Source organism: Oryctolagus cuniculus, chromosome 15 (genome assembly GCF_964237555.1).
Source record: "Oryctolagus cuniculus chromosome 15, mOryCun1.1, whole genome shotgun sequence".
Classification (NCBI taxonomy): domain Eukaryota; kingdom Metazoa; phylum Chordata; class Mammalia; order Lagomorpha; family Leporidae; genus Oryctolagus; species Oryctolagus cuniculus.
Window position 1 is genome coordinate 36,329,320 of NC_091446.1, and position 21,162 is coordinate 36,350,481.

The window sequence follows — 21,162 nt, forward strand, 5'->3', positions numbered from 1 at the left end:
TCTTACTCCTAAGTAAAGGAAGAGCGTGAATAGACAAGCTTATTTGATTTGGTGTACATGTCTTTTTATCTAAATAGTGAGGTAGAGTAAATGAAGGAAGAATGTTGTTCTGTTGCAGGCATTGGCACAGTACTCAAGTTCTTCATGGCCATGATCTCACATAGTTTTCCCGGTTAGGTATTACTCTCAAATCCAGAGAGGAAACTGATCTTCTCCCTTATCACAAGTAACAGCTCTGGAATTTAAACTTAGATCTTTTTAATTCTGAAATCCTTAGCAATACTATGAAGAATTTTTGAAAAGTGTAAGAGCGTGGTGTCATCCTTGGATCTGAGGAATGTTCCTCAAAAAGAATCTACTATAACTTCCATCTTTATTTTGCATCTAAAGGGAAAGGTAGATACAGCTCTCATTTGAGTCTTGGGGTAGGCTGTTCATTTGAGTGGCTGCTATGTGCTAGGCATTGGTCTAAGGTATATATCTATACACCTGTTGAAGATTCAGCTTGTCGCTTACTTTTCTTTATTTTTAAAATGATAGATCTCTAGATACCATCTAAATGTCTTAAATCTGAAAATTGTTTTTTTTTTCCTGCAGTGAGCCTATTCATGCCAAGAAACGAAAGCATGAACACATTATAGATAAATATGAAAAAATACCAAGAACTTTGCAAACTGCACCAGAGAAGGAACTGATTCATTTGCTTCCTATCAAAGATAAAAGTGGTATAATTCCACAGACCAGGGAGAAGCCAGGTAAATCTAATCAGCTGGTATATTTAGCTTTTCTCTATATCCTCATGGGTTTTTTTTCATTCAGAATTTAGTTTTTTTTTATTTTTTTATTTTTGACAGGCAGAGTGGACAGTAAGAGAGAGAGAGACAGAGAGAAAGGTCTTCCTTTGCCGTTGGTTCACCCTCCAATGGCCGCCGCGGCCGGTGCACCGCGCTGATCCGATGGCAGGAGCCAGATGCTTCTCCTGGTCTCCCATGGGGTGCAGGGCCCAAGGACTTGGGCCATCCTCCACTGCACTCCCGGGCCACAGCAGAGAGCTGGCCTGGAAGAGGGGCAACTGGGACAGAATCCGGTGCCCCGACCGGGACTAGAACCCGGTGTGCCGGCGCCGTAAGGTGGAGGATTAGCCTACTGAGCCACGGCGCCGGCCCAGAATTTAGTTTTAGAGTGGGAGTTTGGCATAGCTGTTAGGCTGCCACTTGGGATTCCTACTTGTTATATTTTGAGTCCTGGCTTCACTCTCCATTGTGTCTTCCTGATGATGTGATCCTTGAGAGGGACAGGGGTTAGTTAAATACCTGAGTCCCTTCCACCCTTGTGGGACACCTGGATTTTGTTTGGGGCTTCTGGCTGTAGCCTGACTCAGCCCTGACCTGGCTATTTGGGGAGTGAACAGTAGATGACAGTCCTGCTGTCTACCTCTCCCTCTTTCAGATAAATACACTTTTAAAATAATAATAATCTTATTTTGACTTTTATTCATATCTCCAAAGTAGGGGAAGGTGCAGTTAGTCATAGAGCAAGCTTGATGATTTTGGTTAAAAATATGAGAGGACTTCAAAAAGTTAGTGGAAAATGGGATTAAAAGACACTTCAAAAAAATTGTTTTGCACTAAAACTTAATTTCATTTTGAATTAACCCTTGTACAGCTGATTGTCTCAGTTGACCATTGTGTTGTGATTATAATTGAAGCTACAGGGTTCAGGTGTTTCTGTCTTCAGTCTCTTCACCAAATCCTGTTGTTTCTAATTATTCTTGATTAGCTTCCTTTGTGTTTAAATGTTTCTTTATGAAGTAAGATACAGGCAAAAGTCAGAGATGTGATGTTAACAGGATATTTTGGGTAGTGCACCCTGTAAGACTACCAGGCAAGAAACAAATACTTTCATTGTTCAGAAACTTCCCTTGTGCTCCTCTCAACCACTAATTGCTTCTTCCCCTAATTACTATCCCGAGTTTTACAGCAATCATTTGTTATCACACTTTTAATGCACATTTTTCATACAGTTATTGACAGTAATAAAGAAGAAGAGGACCAAGAAGAGATGGATATTGAGGAAGGTAATGGGATATATATTTAGATTTATCAAATTATTCATTAAGAATAATATTTTGCATAGTTGCAAATGTAAGTTAACTTTAAAATCTGGAATGTAAATTATGGAGTACTGCTCATTGCAAGATCATTTTGAACATTTAAAGTTCTTAAATTATGGAATTGATTTTTTTATTATGGAAAAATTTTAATGCGGTTTCATTTGTAATGAGAATGGACACAGTCTTCTTAATTGTTACTGTTCTTGATTCCTCTTAATTCCAAGAGAAGGACCTGCCTGCATAAAACTATTAACCTTTTAGCTTTTAGTTAGAAAAATGATTTAGTGATAAGAAGCCATTTTCGTTTGCTCTGAAGAGCAGTTAGACAAATTCTTTATATACTTGCATGTCTGTTTTAGATAAATGAATTGGGTTCCTGAAAGCTAGAGTGGTTTTAACTAATGAGAGTTAAATTGAAAAAACATTTTATTGTTGGAAATTTGTAAAACAACAAGTTTGTTTAATTTTACTTTTAATTTAGTAGACCTCATTAATGATGTAAATGAGATTGCAAATGAGCTATTTGTTTTCAGCCATCCACTATAAGCTATTGTAGAATAGCTTACTCTAATGAAACTAAAATTACCTTTCTCTAAATTAGTGTGAATTGTTGTGGATTTGATAGCATAGGTGTGAAATTGAGACAGATCTAGAGATAGTTAGTTGAGTTACTTTCTCTTTGTCTCATTTTCCTTGTGTTCAAAATGGGTTTAATGATAGTGCCTGTCTTACATGATTGTTGAGAGTATTATATGTAGTGATAAAAAAATTTAGGCATCATTACTGTAAGAAAATAATTTTATTAAAGGCTTTGATGCTCTTACTTAAATATTTAAGAGGGAAAATTTCTTCTGTTTCAGAGGTCATTGAAAATCCTGTTCGAGAGCTGACTATAGAAGAACATTTGGTTGAAAGAAAGAAGAAACTACAGGAGAAGAAAATGCACATTGCGGCGTTGGCCTCTGCCATTGTATCAGATCCAGAAAGTAACGTAGGTAGTATTAATTGTTTCAGGCTCTTCAGATTAGATATGGTATAGATGGCTAACATTTTCTTGTTACTCATAAGAATGCACAAAACGTATTAACAAAATGTAGTAGCTTAGTTAGCACACAGAATCTTAGCTTAATCTTGTGTCTGAACTTAATTCCTTCTGTGAGCTTAGATAAGTCACACTGAGTCTTATTTTCCTGTTCTCCAGTTGAAGACATGGGACTTACTATTGTAACTCTCAAAGTAGTTTATACAAATTGGTTGCTTTAGGAAGAAACTGCTTGTGAATTTGCTTGACTGATTCATAGTTTTTGCAAATCATGGAGTATTTTATTGAGTAATTTTAGAAGCTGTATGAGCAGAAATCTGTAACCAATTAGTTTTTAATAAGGAACATGCTACATGGAAGTCAGTGAAATTCAGAAAAAATTTTAAGCGGGAAATAATTTAGGAGAAATGCAACCACAGTTGTGATGAATTATTATTGGGCCATATGTATCCTGGTGAAAATAATCATAGCATATGAACTCAAGAATCCTGAGCTTCAATCTTGATCCTGATTGGTGGTATGTGTGCAAATTTCAATAAATTGTTTTACCCAAGACACATTTTCTTCATTTCTAAAGAGAGAATGAGATCTGTTTCAAAAATTTTGTTGTGTGAGGATTAAATGATAACATGCATGTGGAGTCATATAAAATGATACAATTTTATTTCTGTTTTTAAAGATTTATTTATTTAAAAGACAGAGGGAATGAGAGACAGAAAGCTTCCATCTGCTGGTTCACTCCCCAAAAGGCCAGAGCTGGGCCAGTCCAAAGCCAGGAGTTTCTTTGGGTCTCCCATGTGGGTACAGGGGCCCAGGGGGCCCAGCCTGGCCTAGCCTTGGCGTTTGTGGCCATTTAGGAAGTGAATTAGTGGGTGGAAGATCTTTTCTCCTCTCCCTCTCTATAGCTCTGTCTTTAAAGTAAATGTAAAAAACAAAATCTATGTATTTCTTTTTATTATTTTTTAAATTCATTTATTTGAAAGTCAGACTTACACAGAGAGAAGGAGATGTAGAGAGAAAGGTGTCTTTCATCTACTACTAGTTCACTTCCCAGCTGGCCGCAATGGCTGGAGCTGCACCGATCCAAAGCCAGGAGCCAGGAGCCTGTTTCAGGTCTCCCACATGGGTGCAGGGGCCCAAGGACTTGGGCCATCTTCCTCTGCTTTCCCAGGCCAGTGCGGAAAGCCAGATCGGAAGTGGAACAGCCGGGACTCTAATGGGTGTCCACATGGGATGCCAGTACTGCAGGTGGTGGCTTTACACGCTATGCCACAGCACCAGCCCCGGTCTGTATATTTCTACATACAAAAAATATGATTACCTAGGGCCAGCGTTATTGCTCAGTGGGTTAAGCTGCCACCTACAGTGCTGGGATCCTACATCTCTACTTCCAGTCCAGCTCACTGCTAATGTGTCCGGGAAAGCAGTGGAAGATAGCTCTAGTGCTTGGGTCTTTGCTACCCACCTGGGAGACCTGGATAGAGTTTTAGGCTTCTGGCGTCTGCCTGGTTCAGCCCTGACTATTATGGCCCTTTGGGGAGTATACCAGCAGATGGAAGATCTCTTTCTCTATATAATTCTCTCCTCCCTGCCCCTGTCACTCTGCTTGTCAAATAAATAAAAAGAAATCTTTAAAAAATATATGATTACCTTGTAACTTCAGTGATACATCGTTTGGTAAAGTAAGCAGTATGACTTAACGAGTCACTGGATCATTGCGTGAATTCTTCTTGTTGAGCCAGATATGGAGCTCTTGTTTTTTGTTCATGATTGTTTTGCCATGCTTTCACTAGCCTTTTATGTTGTTTCTTTAACAGATTAAGAAACTTAAAGAATTACGTTCCATGCTGATGGAACAGGATCCTGATGTGGCTGTTACTGTTCGAAAGCTGGTGATAGTTTCTCTGATGGAGTTATTTAAAGACATTACTCCTTCCTATAAAATCCGGCCCCTAACTGAAGCAGAAAAATCTTCCAAGGTACTCCTGGATAATAATTACTGTATAAGAAAATGAACATTTTAAAACCTTGGGAAGAGAAATATTAGATTTTTCTTGTTTTATTTTCTTTGTACATTATGAGACATATACTAGACACTCAAATTTTGTGCTTATTTTTAGATTTTCATATTTTTAAAAATGATTGACCATTTTTTTCTTTTCAGATCCGCAAAGAAACCCAGAAGTTAAGAGAATTTGAAGAAGGCCTGGTTAGCCAGTACAAATTTTATTTGGAAAATCTGGAGCAAATTATTAAAGGTATATTAAACATTTTTTATTTTTAAGATTTCTTTTATTTATTTGAAAAACAGAGTTACAGAGAGAGGTGGAGGCAGAGAGAGAGGTCTTCATCTGCTGGTTCACTCCCCAGTTGGCCACAATAGCTGGAACTGCGCTGATCAGGAGCCAGGAGCTTCTTCCTGGTCTTCCATGTGCGCGCAGGGTCCCAAGGACTTGGGCCATCTTCTTTTTTTTTAAAAAAAGATTTATTTATTTGATAGAGTTACACAGAGAGATGAGAGGCAGAGAGAGAGAGAGAGAGGTTTACCATCTGATGGTTCACTATTCAACTGGCCGCAACGGTCGGAACTGCACTGGTCAGAGCCAGGAGCTTCTTCCAGGTCTCCCACATGGGTGCAGGGGCGCAAGGACTTGGGCCATCTTCTACTGCTTTCCCAGGCCCTAGCAGAGAGCTGGATTGGAAGTGGAGCAGCCAGGACTCAACCAGCGCCCATATGGGATGCTGGCGCTTCAGGCCAGGGCGTTAACCCACTGCGCCACAGCACCGGAACTTGGGCCATTTTCTGCTGCTTTACCAGGCCACAGCAGAGAACTGGATCAGAAGAGGAGCAGCCGGGACTACAATCGGTGTGCATATGTCTTGCCTGCGCTTTAGGCCCGGGCTTTATCCCACTGCGTCACAGCGCCAGCCCCAAGCATATCTTCAAAGTATGTAACATGTAAATTAACAAGAGGCACTGTGTACTCTGTTCCCATGTAGAACCTCTTTCCTCAGTAAGTTGTATTATGATAATTTACTGTAAAACTTGTTCTCAGTTCTTTTTTTGTATGTGTTTGCAAATTGTTGAAATCTTTACTTAGCATAGAGTTGGTTTTCTGTGTTAAAAGTTAATTGAAAATGAATCTTCCTGTTCGGTGCCGCTGCCGCCTGGGGGCTGTGAGCGCAGAGGAGGCCAAGGCAGAGCGTGAGTGCAGCCCACCCTGCCAGCCGCTCTAGGGGCTGTCTTGCCCTATGCCCTTGCTCTCTTCCTCCTCCTCCTCTGGTGGCCCTCAGCTGTCACTGCCCCGCTCTGTGCCTGGTGGTGCCCCTCCCCCCGCCCATGCCTAGCCCAGCAGACCGTGAGCAGCAAGGCTCAGGTCTATGCCAAAGTGAACAACCTGAGGAGCTATGAGTACTGGGACTACGAGGCTCGCATCCAAGCTGGGATAATCAAGGTGATTACCAACTGGTTCAAAAACTTGGTCAGGGAAAGTATATCGAAGTATTTGAGGCTATTAATAACATCACCAACAGTGAGAGAGTAGTTGTAAAAATTCTGAAGCCAGTGAGGATAAAGAAGATAAAATGAGAGTTAAGATTCTGGAGAACCTTCATGGTGGAACAAATATCATTAAGTTGATTGACACTGTAAAGGATCCTGTGTCAAAGGTACCAACTTTGATTTTTGAATATATCAACAATACAGATTTTAAGCCACTCTACCAGATCCCTACAGACTTTGATACCAGGTTTTATACGTATGAACTACTTAACGCTCTGGATTACTGCTACAGCAAGGGAAACATGTCCAGGGATGTGAAACCTCACAGTGTCAAGAAAAAGCTACGACTGGTAGACTGGGGCCTGGCAGAGTTCTGTCGTCCTGCTCAAGAGTGTAATATTTGTGTAGCCTCGAGGTATTTCAAGGGATCAGAGCTCCTTGTGGACTGACATACAGTTATAGCCTGGACATGAGGAGTTTGGGCTGCATGCTGGTAAGCATGATCTTCTGAAAGGAGCCTTTCTTCCATGGGCAGGACAGCTGTGACCAGCTTGTTTGGATTGCTGAAGTTCTGGGTCTGGGTGAAGAAGTATAGACTTAGATCCACACTTCAGTGATACTCTGGGAGAACATTCGCAGAAACACTGGGAGAACTTTATCCATGATGAAAACAGACACTTTTTCAGCCCAGAGGCCCTAGATCTTCTGGACAAACTCCTGCGACAAGACCATCAACAACTGACCACTAAATAGGCCATGGAGCACGCGTACTTCTACTCTGTGGTGAAGGAGCAGTCCCAGCCTTGTGCAGATAATACTGTGCTCTCCAGTGGTCTCATGGCAGGACGATGAAGATGGGAAAGCAATGGGTAATTTTGTATTGATGCTTGCCAATAAAATCAACCAACCAAACACAAATCTTGAAAGAACTACAGTGTGATAAAAAGAAATTCCAATCATTCCTTCTATAAAGAAGAGTAAAGACCTAAAAGCCTGTCAAAAAGAAAGCAACTCCCCAGTACTAGTCAGCAGGGAGCTGCCATGGAGGTGGCCTGGCCCTGCATGTAGTTCAGGCACTCTCCCTTTGGAATACATGGGAGATGAGAAACTCGGAGTTGTTGTACATTGCCCTTATTTCACAGGACAGCACTGTGGAATTAACCCGTGCAGTCAACAAGCTCTGAATATCTGAATCTGACTTCCTATCTATTCCATTGTGGTCTGGGTTTCCTTTGACGAGAATTCAGGCTCAAGTTTTAGTAAATGTCAGCAGTCTGTACTGACACACCAGCCTCATGTACAAGAAAGAGATTAAAACAGTGACTATTTTTTTCAACTCTTACAAATTCATGTTTTATGTTTTTTTCATGACATGAGCTCTCCAGGAAATGTGTCTGATCCCTGTAGCTTTCCGCTAAGTGTGCTATCCATCACCTACTTTCACAAGAGTCCTCTCTGATGTCAGAAGGCAACACTTTAAATCTGATGCCATGAACAGGCCCATGGGTCTCAAAAGTTCCATGCTAAGTGGGTCACGATGAGCACACTGTAACCTTTGTGGATTTGCCTAACCATAAAATCTTGCTGCTATTTTTTAAAAAAATTGAATAATTAATGGAGAATGGAACAGGGAATAGGAGAGAGAGGAGGAGGTGGGGTGGGAGGGCGGGTATGGTGGGAAGAAAAAAAAAAGTAGTATATTTACCCTTGAACATGAAGATGAATTCTGTATTCTGCCTTGCATAATGAGAGGCAGGTATAGTGTATGGACAAGAGCAGAATTTAGAGTCAGATTTACTAGATGCAAATCCTGTGTCTACCACTTACTACCTATGCAATGGGCAGATTACTTTCCGTGTTGCATTTTTCCTGTCTGTAAAATGGGAACAATAATAGTATTTATTTCATAGCATTATTATGAGAAGTAATTGAATTATAGGTGTAAAGTGCTTATAGCTTTGCCTAATGTGTATTTTATTGTGGCTGCAGTCTGTTACCTAGTAAGTCATTATACAGTCCTTGAATTTATGAACAATTAGGCTTTATTTTTTATTTGGAGGTGGTAGTTAGGGAAGAAAGCTTGAAATGGATGTGAGTACTTTGAAAATGGATTATGACTCAATTATTCAAGATGATAAATTATTCTATCAAACTTTTTTTTTCCTTCATTAGAAAAGGCAGATCATAGGGAAAACTTGAGAGATTAATTGGGAAAGGAGTTGGTTGCCTGGGCCAAGTGCCTTCATTTGACCTACATGGGCCCCTTTACTCAGTGCTAGACCTAAAAAGCACCCAGTTACTGTCTGCTAAAACAGGACTACTGAATCCTGTTGGCTCAATAAAGGCAATAAGGTAGTAGAATATAGTGGGGTGGGAGTGGGTGGGATGGGTATTGATTCTGTGCTCTGACATCTCAACTGGAACCTATTTACTGGCATTTGTTTTCTCAAGGATAGAGCCTGGGAGCTTTATGTAGACTAGTACTTTCCTTTTTTTTTTTTTTTTGGACAGGCAGAGTGGAAAGAGAGAGAGAGAGAAAGGTCTTCCTTTTGCCGTTGGTTCACCCTCCAATGGCCGCCGCGGCCGGCGCATCGCGCTGATCCGAAGCCAGGAGCCAGGTGCTTTTCCTGGTCTCCCATGCGGGTGCAGGGCCCAAGGACTTGGGCCATCCTCCACTGCACTCCCGGGCCACAGCAGAGAGCTGGCCTGGAAGGGGGGCAACTGGGACCAGAATCCGGCGCCCCGACCGGAACTAGAACCCGGTGTGCCGGCTCCGCAAGGCGGAGGATTAGCCTACTGAGCCACGGCGCTGGCCACTAGTACTTTCCAATAGCAATAGGACATAACTACATGTCTCATTAAAAAAAAGTCATGGGGGCGGCACTGTGGTGTAACAGGTAAAGTCGCCACCTGCAGTTCCGGCATCCCATGTTGGTGCTGGTTAGAGTCCCGGCCGCTTCACTTCCGATCAAGCTCTCTGCTGTGGCCTAGGAAGCAGTTGAGGATGGCCAGAGTCCTTGGGCCTTTGTACCCTCATGGGAGACCTGGAAGAGGCTCCTGGCTCCTGGCTTCGGATTGGTGCAGGTTCAGTTGTTGAGGCCAATTGGGGAGTGAGCCAGCTGATGGAGAAGCCCCTCCCTCTCTCTCCCTCCCTTCCCCCCCCCCCAACTCTTTTAAATAAATAAATCTTGAAAAAAAGTCACGAGAAAACAAAAGCCTACTAAAAAGCAGATTAATATTAAGAGCCAATTATATATATATGTATGTATATACTTTCAACATGTAACCAGGTTTTAATATTAGTGAGATGTATGTTTTATGCTTACAGCATATCTTAATTTGGACTAGCCTCATTTCAGATGCTCAGTTGCCATCCACATGTGACTAGGAGCCTCTGTATTGGAACATGCAAATGTGAACCTTTCCTAAGCATATTGAGCCATTATGAAGTCATTTATTTTTTAAAAGATGTATTTATTTATTTGAAAGGCAAGTTACATAGAGATTCCCTCATCCACTGGTTCACTCCCCAAATAGCCACCATGGCTAAGGCTGGATTGGTGAGGCAAGGAGCTTCATTCAGGTTTCCCATGCGAGAGGCAGGGACCCAAGCACTTGGACCATTGTCTGCTGCTTTTCCAGGTGCATTAGCAAAGAGCTGGATCAGATTGGAACAGCCAGGGCCTGAACTGGCTCCCATATGTAATGGCTGGTGCTGTAGCATTATGCCACAGTGCTGGCTCTGAAGTCTTTATTTAAAAAATTATCTTTTTTAGGTTTTCAAATATTGTAGTAAAACAAACATTTATTTTAAAAGAAAGCTAGTTGTTGGGACCAGTGCTGCAGCACAACAGGTTAAGCTTCTGCGTGGGATGCCGACATCCCATCTGGGCAAAGTTTTGAGTCCTGGCTGCTCCATTTCCAATCCAGCTCCTTGCCTGGGAAAGCAGAGAGGGATGGCCCAAGTGCTTAGGCCCATGCACCCATGTGGTAGACCCAAATGAAGCTCCTAGAGGCTTTGGCCTTGCCCAGCCCTGGCCATTGTGGCCATTTTGGGACTGTACTAGCAGATGGAAAATCCCTGTCTCTGTCTCTCTTCTCTGTATAACTCTTTCAGATAAATAAAAAATCTTATAAAGAATGAAAAGGGACTGGCACTATGGGGTAGTAGGTAAAGTTGCCGCCTGCGGTGCCAGCATCCCATATGGGCGCCGGTTTGAGTATTGGTTGCCCTACTTGATCCAGCTGTCTGCTGTGGCCTGGGAAAGCAGTAGAGGATGGCCCAAGCGCTTGGGCCCCTGCAGCTACGTGGGAGACCTGGAAGAAGCTCCTGGCTTTGGATCAGCACAGCTCTAGCAGTTAGCAGTTGTAGCCGTCTGGGGAGTGAACCAGCAGATGGAAGACTTTCTCTCTCTCTCTCTCTCGCTGTCCTTCTCTGTATCTCTGCCTTTCAAATAAATAAAATCTTTAAAAAAAAAAAAAGCTAGTTGCTTTGAGGTTTGGCGACCAGTGAGTAAAGTGATGAACTGCAATTATCTTTTAGATTGGAAGCAAAGGAAGCTGAAGAAAAGTAATGTAATTTCCTTAAAGGCATACAAAGGGCTAGCAGAAGTGGCTGTGAAGAGCCTGTGTGAGCTGTTGGTGGCACTTCCGCATTTTAATTTTCACAACAACATCATTGTATTGATCGTCCCTCTCATGAATGATGTGTCAAAATCGGTAGGTTGCTTTAAAGTAATTATTGCTGTTGTCCTTAACAGAAAATTATAGACCATGCGATTTCTTTTTTCCACAAAGTTGTTTTGGAACTATTGTTAGTAAAATAGTGTCAATTTATTAAACACTTTCTTTTTAATTATTTATTTAACTGAGAGAGAGGGTGGGCTTTCGTCTGTTCACTCCTCAACTGCTTGGAATAATCAGAGCTGGACTAGGCCAAAGCCTGGAGCTTTGAATGTCATTCAGGGTCCCCCATAGGTGGTAGGAACCCAACCACCTGGGCTGTCGTCATTGCCTCCTATGGTCTGCACTAACAGGAAGTTGGATTCAGGAGCTAGAACCAGCAGTGAACCCAGGCAGTGCATGTGGGACACTGTCATATTAATTGGCCTAACCACTAAGCCAAACTCTGGTCCTAAAAAGTGCCTCTTGAACATATTTATTGTAGTGGGTGTCAACAGGAGGCATTTTGGCCCCCCAGGGAACACTGGGCAGTGTTTCTGAATGTTTTTGGTAGTTATGACTCCGGTGGGCTGAGAGGGGTAGTACAGTTGGCATCAAGGAGGCAAAGGTGAGGGAGGCTTTTAAACATACTGTAAGGTGCAGGACAGTCCCTCCACAACAAAGAATTATCTAGCTGAAATGTCAGTACTTCCAAGCTTGAGAAGCACTGGTTTAGTGTCACATTTTATTTTTCAGGTATCTGAAATGTGTTGTGAGGCAGTAAAGAAACTCTTCAAACAAGATAAATTAGGCCAAGCTTCTCTTGGTGTAATTAAAGTGATTTCTGGTTTTGTGAAGGGCCGAAATTATGAAGTTAGGCCAGAGGTAAGCCTTTTTTTCCTTACATTGGATTTTTAAAAAATTAGTCAATTTTCAATAGGACGGAGAGAGAGAGAGAGAGAGAAAGTCTTCCATCTGCTGGTTCGCTCCCCAGACGGCTACAACTGCTAACTGCTAGAGCTGTGCTGATCCAAAGCCAGGAGCTTCTTCCAGGTCTCCCACGTAGTTATGAATAATATATTAGAAACAAATTTGTATAAAATGAAAAAGCAGTCAAACTCCTTAAATGTAAATACTGTTAAAAGTTTAGTATGTATCTTTATAGATGTTTTTCTGGATACACAGAGACATACATATGTGCTTGCTTGTATTTTAAAATAAACATCCATTGGTTAATGCATAGAACAGCTAGGGTTGTGCTGGGCCAAAGCCAGGAGCCTGGAATTACATCTGTGTTTCCTACATGAGTGTCAGAGCCCAAGCACTTCAGTCATCTACTGCCTTCCAGGATGCATTAGCAGAAGCTGGGAGGTAGACTAGTCAGGACTTGAATTGGCACTCTGATGTGGGTATGCCCAATAGGAGCTTAACCCACTGCTACGCAATGCCTGCCCTAGTTGCTAAATTTTTTGTTTGTTTTTAAAGATGTATTTATTTGAAAGAGTTAGATGGGGCCGGCGCTATGGCACAGTGGGTTAATGCCCTGGCGTGAAGTACCGGCATCCCATATGGGTGCTAGTTCTAGTCCTGGCTGCTCCTCTTCCAATCCAGCTCTCTGCTGTGGCCTGGGAGAGCAGTGGAAGATGACCCAGGTCCTTGGGCCCCTGCATGCATGTGGGAGACTGGGAAGAAGCTCCTGGCTCCTGGCTTTGGATCAGCTCAGCTTCGGCTGTTGCGGCCAATTGGGGAGTGAACCGTCGGATGGAAGACCTCTTTCTCTGCCTCTTCTCTCTCTGTGTAACTCTGACTTTCAAATAAATAAATAAATCTTTAAAAAAAATAAATCTTCGGGCTGGCGCTGCGGCTCACTAGGCTAATCCTCCACCTGCGGCGCTGGCAACTGGGTTCTAGTCCCAGTTGGAGCGCCGGATTCTGTCCCGTTTGCTCCTCTTCCAGTCTAGCTCTCTACTGTGGCCCGGGAAGGCAGTGGAAGATGGCCCAAGTGCTTGGGCCCCTGCACCCGCATGGGAGACCAGGAGGAAGAACCTGGCTCCTGACTTTGGATCAGTGCAGTGTGTCGGCCGCAGTGGCCATTTTGGGGGGTGGACCAATGGAAGGAAGACCTTTCTTTTTGTCTGTCTTTCTCACTGTCTAACTGCCTGTCAAAAAAAAAAAAAAAAAAAAAAAAAAGAGTGAGGAGACAGAGATCTTCCATCTGCTGGTTCACTCCCCAGATAGCTGCAACTGCCAGGGCTGGGCCAGGCCAAGGAGTTTCAGCCAAGTCTCCCACATGGATGGCAAGGGCCCAAATAGTTGGGCTACCTTCTGCTGCTTTTCCCAGGCCTTTAGCAGGGACATGACCTGATGCCTGTAAAGGTTTCTGGTGTCTTAAGGTGATGGCATCACCAGCTGTACCACAACACCCCCTGCACCGCCACCACATCACTAAATTTTTTGAATGACTTAAGGCAGTAGTTGTCACTTTAGTCCCTGGACCATCATAACCTGGGAATTAGAAAAACAGATCCTGTCGCTCCACACCAGACATACTAAAAAACAGTTTTTAAAATTTTATTTTTCAGAAGATTTATTTGAAAAGCAGTTACAGAGAGGGAGAAGCAGAGGCAGAGAGGAGTTTTACATCCTCTGGTTCACTCCCTAAATGGCCTCGATGACCAAGGCTAGGCCACAATGGAGCCAAGAGCCAGGAGCTTCTTTTGGGTCTCCTACATGGGTAGAGTCCCAAGTACTTGGGCCATCTTCCACTGCTTTCCTAGGCACATTAGCAGGGAGCTGGATTGGAAATGGAACAGCCAGGATTAGAACTGGGGCCCATATGGGCTGCTGGCACCACAGGTGCGAGCCCCCTTTTTTTTTTTTTAAAGTTTTTAAAAAAGTTTTGATGTAACATTTTTAGTTTCTACTACAAAGGCTTAATACTACACTAGAAGAGTTCAGCAGTTGAAAGTAAAAAGACTGTAAGTAGTTCAGTAGGAATATATGTGAGGGTATAAATGGTAATCAAATGAAAGATGATGTCATTTTCACTAATATACAGTAAATTTTAAAATAATCACATAATTCAAACTTAGCAACTTGTTTGAGAAAGTTATAAAACAAAGTTTGACAGAACCATATTTGCAGCAGTACTATTAGAAGTATTTTTTTGTTGTATTTTTTTTTTAAATTTTATCTTCCACATATAAGGGAGAACATGTGATATTTAAAGTATTTAATGTATTCTATCGGCTGCTCGTTTTTGGTTTCTGTTTGCCTAGGATATCATTTTCCAGCCTTTTATTTTCAGTTATGTGTATTTTTTTTTTTTTTTTTTTGTAAATCCCTTCAGTCATCTTGAGTCTTTTGGCTGGGGAATTTATTCCATCTAAATTTAATGTTAGTATTCATAGATAAGAACTAAGTCATATCATTTTGTTGATTGCTAACTGATTGTATTTGCTCAGTTAGTGAACTTGGTAGTATCAAGTGTTTTCTTGATGGTTACTTTTTTTTGTTTTTGTTTTTTCTTAAAGGTTTATTTATTTACTTATTTGAAAGAGTTAAGGAGATATCTTCCTTCTGCTGGTTCATTCCCCAGATGGATGCAGCAGCTAGAGCTGGGCCAGGCAGGAGCCAGTGGATTCATTTGGGTCTCCACGTGGGTGTATAGGCCCATGGACTTGGGCTATCGTCTGCTACTTATTCAGAGAGCTGGATCAGAAGTGGAGTAGTAGGACATGAACTGGCAGCCGTACGGGATGCTGTTGTTGCAGGTGGTGGCTTTACCTACTACACCACAATGCTGGCCTCTGTTCTTTTTTTTTTTTTTTTTTTTTTTTTTTTTTTATCTGGGAAATAACTTATTTCTCTTTTACTTATAAAGGATAGCTTCATTGGATATGGTATTCTTGGTTGGAAAGTTTTTTTTGTGAAGACCTTGAATATATCATCCCACTCTCTTATGTCATGTAGGGCTTCTCTTGGGGGGGAAAAAAAAATCTCCTGTTAATCTAATCTAATTGGTTTTCCTTTGTATATGACTTGATGCTTTTCTACATCTTTGGGATTCTTTCTCCTTATCCTTAACTTTTGATAATTTGATTATAATTTACCTTGGAGAAAATCTCTTTTGGCTGAATCTGCTTGGGGTCTTTTGAGCTTTTTGTATCTGGATGTCCATGTCTCTTAGGCCTTGGGAAGTTTTCAACTATTTTTTCATTTGGTAGATTCTCAACTGCTTTTTCTCTCTCTTCTGCTTCAAGAATCCCGTAATACAAATATTTGGTTGCTGAATGGTATACCACATTTTTCATAGGCTTTCTTCATTCTTTTAAATTCTTTTCTCTATTTTTATCTCAGTTTTATTCAGAAGTCTTCTACAGATAAGAAATTGTTTCCTCCACTTGGTCTGTTCTGCTGTTGAATCTCTCAGTATATTTTTTATTTCATTGATTGAAGATTTGTTTCATCTCAAAGTCTGGTTCTGTTCTTTTTAATGATTTGTCTCCTTAGTAGGTGTTTTATTCATGTCACTTATTATTTTCTTCATTTCTGTATCTATTTTCTTGCATCACATTGAGTTTCCTTGCAGTCATTATTTTGAATTCTGTTTCTGACGTTTCATAAATTTCTCTCAGATCAGGATCTGTTTCTGGAGAACCATTGTGTTCTTTTGGAGATGTCATGTTATGTTGCTTCTTCTTGTTTCTGGTGTCCCTATATCTGCATCTGGTGTAATAATCCCTTCTTTATGGAATAGGTTTATTTGAAAAGAGTTTATGTTTTAGATGGCTTGTTGCTTTCACTTTGGTTGTAGTTGAGCCCAGAAGTGTAACCTCTGAGTGATTTCTTTTGCTTTAATCAGTGTCAGCTGTGTCTGTAAGTATAGTGGTCTAGTCTGCTGCAGTTTGTAGGGGTAGAAGTGGGGCTTTGAAGTAAGTGTGGGCTTCCTAGGATGTGTATCTTCAGTCGCCAGAGAGTTGGATTGTGATAGCCAGGGCCTTGTTGCTTGTGTCTCTTTATGCTGAGGGACACAAAGTGGGCTGTCCCTGTATCCCACTAGCAAGCCCAGGTGATGCTGGGCTTTTGGCACCAATAACTGTGGCTCTAGCACTGTGTGATGTCGATGGGACCTTCTTCATGTCATGCTGGAAGTGCAGCTGGTGCTGGGGTTTAAAAACTAAAAGCCCTAGTTCCAGGACAAGGGAATGTGAACTGAACCCTGCAACAGTCCTGTTGGTTGACTGCAAGGTATACAGAAGATTTTGCACTGGCAGATAAGGGTTCAGAATGGTGGAATGCAGGCAGGTTTTCCTCTAGTTCCCACTGGGTAGATCCATGGGTTTGAGGAAATTAGTATTGACTATTAGAGTCCTGGTGTTGCAGGATACAAGAGAGTTGTTACTCAGATTGCCCAGGATGAGACCCAGGTGTTGAGGATGGTGGTAGCCATCTGCCTGAAGCAGAATGATGTAGTAGAGCAATCTAGATACCAGGAGTGAGTGCAAGTTACTTTAGAATTTGTAATACCAACATCAAAAGTCCTGGTTCCACAATGCATGGATTAAACTGCCCCCAGTTCTCATGAAGCATGTGAGTGTGATACTGGCATTTGTGCCAGGGGCTCCTGGTTAGGAGTTACAGAGGAACTTCCTCAGGTCAGTAGTGGATTTCTTATGGGCTGCTACTGGTGCTAGCTCCAAAAAAGCAGAACAGAACCACCCTGGACCACAGAGTGAGTGAATGCAGTAACACAGAGCTTAAACACAGAATTCCCACAGTTGCAGAATGCATTCCACTCTACATTGCCCTAACTCTGGCTTTTCTGAGAGCAGCAAGATTGTGTGTTGTCTGCTGAGTCAGAGCAGGAATAAACATACCTGATTGTAACCAGCCTTTTGGGAGGGTGGAGGAGGAAAGGGAGGCAAAGTGGCCACTCAGACTCTGGTCAGCTCCTCTAATGCTAGACTTAGAGTCAGTGGGGGACTGTGGAATGCTGGAATTCTTTCTCAGTTACAGCTGATGGTGGCAGGGAGCCACAGCATCTTCTGCCTTGTCTTGGCAGCCGCCTGCAAGATTCAGGGTTGGCTCGCTTCATTGGTGTATTTGTCCTATTACTTCATTGTCCTATGGAGTCTGTTCTGTCACTTTTCCACTGAAAATTTGTTAGTCCAAGGGAATGTGCTCATTCCTTTGGTTTTCTGTTATCTTTTTTTTTTTTAATTTTTTTTTCCAAAGAGAGTTTTTATTAAGGAATATAAACTTCAGGCATTTCATAAGTACAACTTTAGGAATATTGTGGTTCTTCCCACAATCAGAAGAGGAGCAGCCAGGATTAGAACTGGTGCCCATATGGGATGTTGGCACTTCAACCCACTGTGCCATAGCACCGGACCCTCCCACTCTTATTTTGTACTGAGATCTATTTTCTTTTTTTTTTTTTAAAAGGTCTTTATTTAAGAAATACAAATTTCATATGTACAGCTTTTAGGAATATAGTGGGTCTTTCCTCCCATTCCCACCTTCCCACTCCCACTCCCATCCCACCTCCTACTCCCTCTCCCATTCTATTCTTCATTAAGATTCATTTTTAATTGTCTTTATATACAGAAGACCATCTCTATATTAAGTAGAGATTTCAACAGTTGACACTCACACAGACACACAAAGTGTAAAGTATAGTTTGAAGACAAGTTTTACTGTTAATTCTCATAGTCACCTCGTTAAGGTCAGAGGTCCAACATAGGGAGTAAATGCACAGTGACTCCTGTTGTTGATTTAACAATTAACACTCTTATGTATGACATTAGTGACCACCTGAGACTCTTCACATGAGCTGCCAAGGCTATGGAAGCCTTTTGAGTCCACAAATTCCATTGGTATTTAGACAGGACTATATGCAAAGTGAAAGTTCTCTCCTCCCTTCAGAAAAAAGTATATCCTTCTTTGATGGCCCCTTCTATCCACTGGAGTCTCACTCACAGAGATCCTTCATGCAGAATAGTTTTTGCCACTATGTCTTGGCTTTCCATACCAAGAATTTTCATGGAATTTTCAGCCAGATCCAAATGCCTTTGGGGCTGATTCTGAGGTCAGAGTGCTGTTTAGGGAGTTTGTTATTCTGAGTCTGCTATGTGGACTGCTCTTTTTCTCCTTTTTTAATTCTATCTATTGTTATTACCAGACACTTCGTCTTATTTATGTGATCCCTTTGACATTTAACCCTTTCTATATGATTAATTCCACACTTTATATGATCACTTTATCACATAAGTTGAGATTAGGATGACCCAGCTTAATGGGAATTGGAGTCCCATGTCAAGTTTTTAGCTTTACCCTTAGGGTAAGTCTGTGGGAATGTGTGGTGAACTATACAGCTCCTCCCTCTTTCATTTTCACTCTTATTTTTAACTGGGATCTATTTTAAATTGACTTAATACACTTATGATTAATTCTATGTTTAAAGTTCAACAAATGGTATTAAGTAGAGAAAAAAAATAGAAAATTATAAAATAATAAACTATTCCTCAACAGTCAAAAACAAGGGCTGTTCAAGTAATGCTTCTTGTGGTTTCAATTTCACTTCTACAAGTTACCTTTTAGGTGCTCTGTTAGTTTTCACAGATCAGGGAGAACATATGGTATTTGTCCCTTTGGGACTGGCTTATTTCACCAAGTATGATTTCCAGATTCATCAATTTAGTTGCAAATGAACGGATTTCATTTTTTAACTGCTGTGTAATAGTCCATAGAATACATATCCCATGGTTTCTTTATCCAGTCTTCTGTTAATGGGTGTTTAGGTTCCATGTCTTAGCTATTGTAAATTGAACTGCAATAAACATGGAGGTGCAGATGACTCTTTTATTTGTTGATTTCATTTCCTTTGGGTAAATTCTGACAAGTGCAATGGCTGGGTCGTATGGTAGGGCTAGATTCAGATTTCTGAGGTATCTCCAAACTGTCTTCCATAGTGGTTTTATCAGTTTGCATTCCCACCAACAATGGATTAGGCTACCTTTTCCCCCACATCCTCATCAGCATTTGTTGTTTTTAGATTTCTGTATGAAAGCCATTCTAACTAGGGTGAGGTGAAATCTCATTGTGGTTTTGATTTGCATCCCCCTGATGGCTAGTGATCCTGAGCATTTTTTCATGTATCTATAGGCCATTTGGATTTACTCTTTTGAGAAATGTCTGTGTTCTTTGTCCACTTCTTGACTGAGTTGTTTGCTTTGCTCTTTTTTTTTTTTTTTTTGACAGGCAGAGTTAGAGAGAGAGAGAGAGAGAAAGGTCTTCCTTCCGTTGGTTCATTCCCCCAAATAAGTTTTTTTGATAATTTTATATATTCTGGTTATTAATCCTTTATCTGTTGCATGGTTTGCAAAAATTTCTCCCATTCTGTTTGCCTTTTTACTGTTTCTTTTACTGTACAGAAGCTTTTAAATTTGATGTAATCCAACTTGTTAATTTTGGTTTTTTATTGCCTGTGCCTCTAGGATGTTTTCCAGGAACTCTTTGTCTATGCCGATATCTTGCAGGGTTTCCCCAATGCTCTCTAGTAGTTTGATGTTATTGGGTTGTCGATTTAGATCTTGAATCCATTTTGAATGGATTTTTGTATAAGGTGTAATGTAGAGGTCCTGCTTCATATTTCTGCATGTGGAAATCCAGTTTTCCCAGCACCATTTTTTTTTTTTTTTTTAACACAGGCAGAGTGGACAGTGAGAGAGAGGGACAGAGAGAAAGGTCTTCCTTTTGCCGTTGGTTCACCCTCCAATGGCCGCCACAGCCGGCGCTCTGCGGCCAGTGCACCGCACTGATCCAATGGCAGGAGCCAGGTACTTATCCTGGTCTCCCATGGGGTGCAGGGCCCAAGCACTTGGGCCATCCTCCACTGCACTCCCTGACCACAGCGGAGAGCTGGCCTGGAAGGGGGGCAACTGGGACAGAATCCGGCCAGGGAATGGTTTTAGCTCTTTGGTCGAGTGTAAGTTGGTTGTTGATGCTTGTATTGATTTCTGGAGTTTCTGTTCTCTTCCATTGGGCTATCAATCTGTTTTTGTACCAGGCTGTTTTGATTATAATTGCCCTGTAGTATATCTTGAAATCTGGTATTTTGATGCTTCTGGCTTTATTGTATAAGATTGCTTTAGCTATCCAAGGTCTCTTGTTTCAAAATTAATTTCAGCATTATTTTTTCTATATATAAGAAGAATGTCTGTGGTATTTTGATTGGTATTGCATTGAATCTGTAAATTATTTTCAGAAAAATGGACATTTTGATAATATTGATTCTTCCGATCCATGAACATGGAAGTTTTTTCCATTTTTTCTTTTTCTTTCTTTAAAGTTTTATAATTCTTGTAGAGATCTTTGACCTTCTTGGTTAAATTTATTCCAAGGTATTTAATATTTTTGTAGCTGTTGTGAATGAGATTCTTTATTGGGGCCACTGCTGTAGCGTAGCAGGTAAAGCCGCCACCTGCAGTGTTAGAATCCTATATGGGTGCTGGTTTGAGTCTACTGATCCACTTCCGGTCCAGCTCTCTGCTATAGCCTGGGAAAGCAGTAGAAAATGGCCCAAGTCATTGGGCCCCTGCACCCGTGTGGGAGACCTGGAGGACGCTCCTGGCTACTGGCTTTGGCTTTGGATTGGCATGGCTCCAGTCATTGGGGCCAACTGGGGAGTGAAGCAAATAAAGATTTATAAAGAAGTTCTCAGTCATGACATTGTCTGTGTATACAAAAGCCTGTTTTTCTGTGTGTGTGTTGATTTTATATCCTGCTATTTTACCAAACTTTTAAGAGTTCTAGTAGTCTCCTAGTGGAGTATTTTGGGTC

The 21,162-nt window shown here is 41.4% G+C and overlaps 1 protein-coding gene and 1 pseudogene across 1 annotated transcript in view; both read left to right on the forward strand.

Annotated features, from left to right (window-relative positions):
* The window catches only part of NOC3L (NOC3 like DNA replication regulator), a 55,592-nt gene that overhangs the window by 6,165 nt on the left and 28,265 nt on the right, over positions 1-21,162 (forward strand). The window contains exons 4-10 of the mRNA XM_002718388.5: positions 598-755; positions 2,024-2,077; positions 2,974-3,104; positions 4,973-5,134; positions 5,320-5,413; positions 11,201-11,376; positions 12,076-12,204. Coding sequence (XP_002718434.1) covers positions 598-755; positions 2,024-2,077; positions 2,974-3,104; positions 4,973-5,134; positions 5,320-5,413; positions 11,201-11,376; positions 12,076-12,204 — 904 coding nt within the window. The remainder of the gene's footprint in view (positions 1-597; positions 756-2,023; positions 2,078-2,973; positions 3,105-4,972; positions 5,135-5,319; positions 5,414-11,200; positions 11,377-12,075; positions 12,205-21,162) is intronic.
* On the forward strand, positions 6,371-7,659 carry LOC103351378 (casein kinase II subunit alpha' pseudogene; annotated as a pseudogene).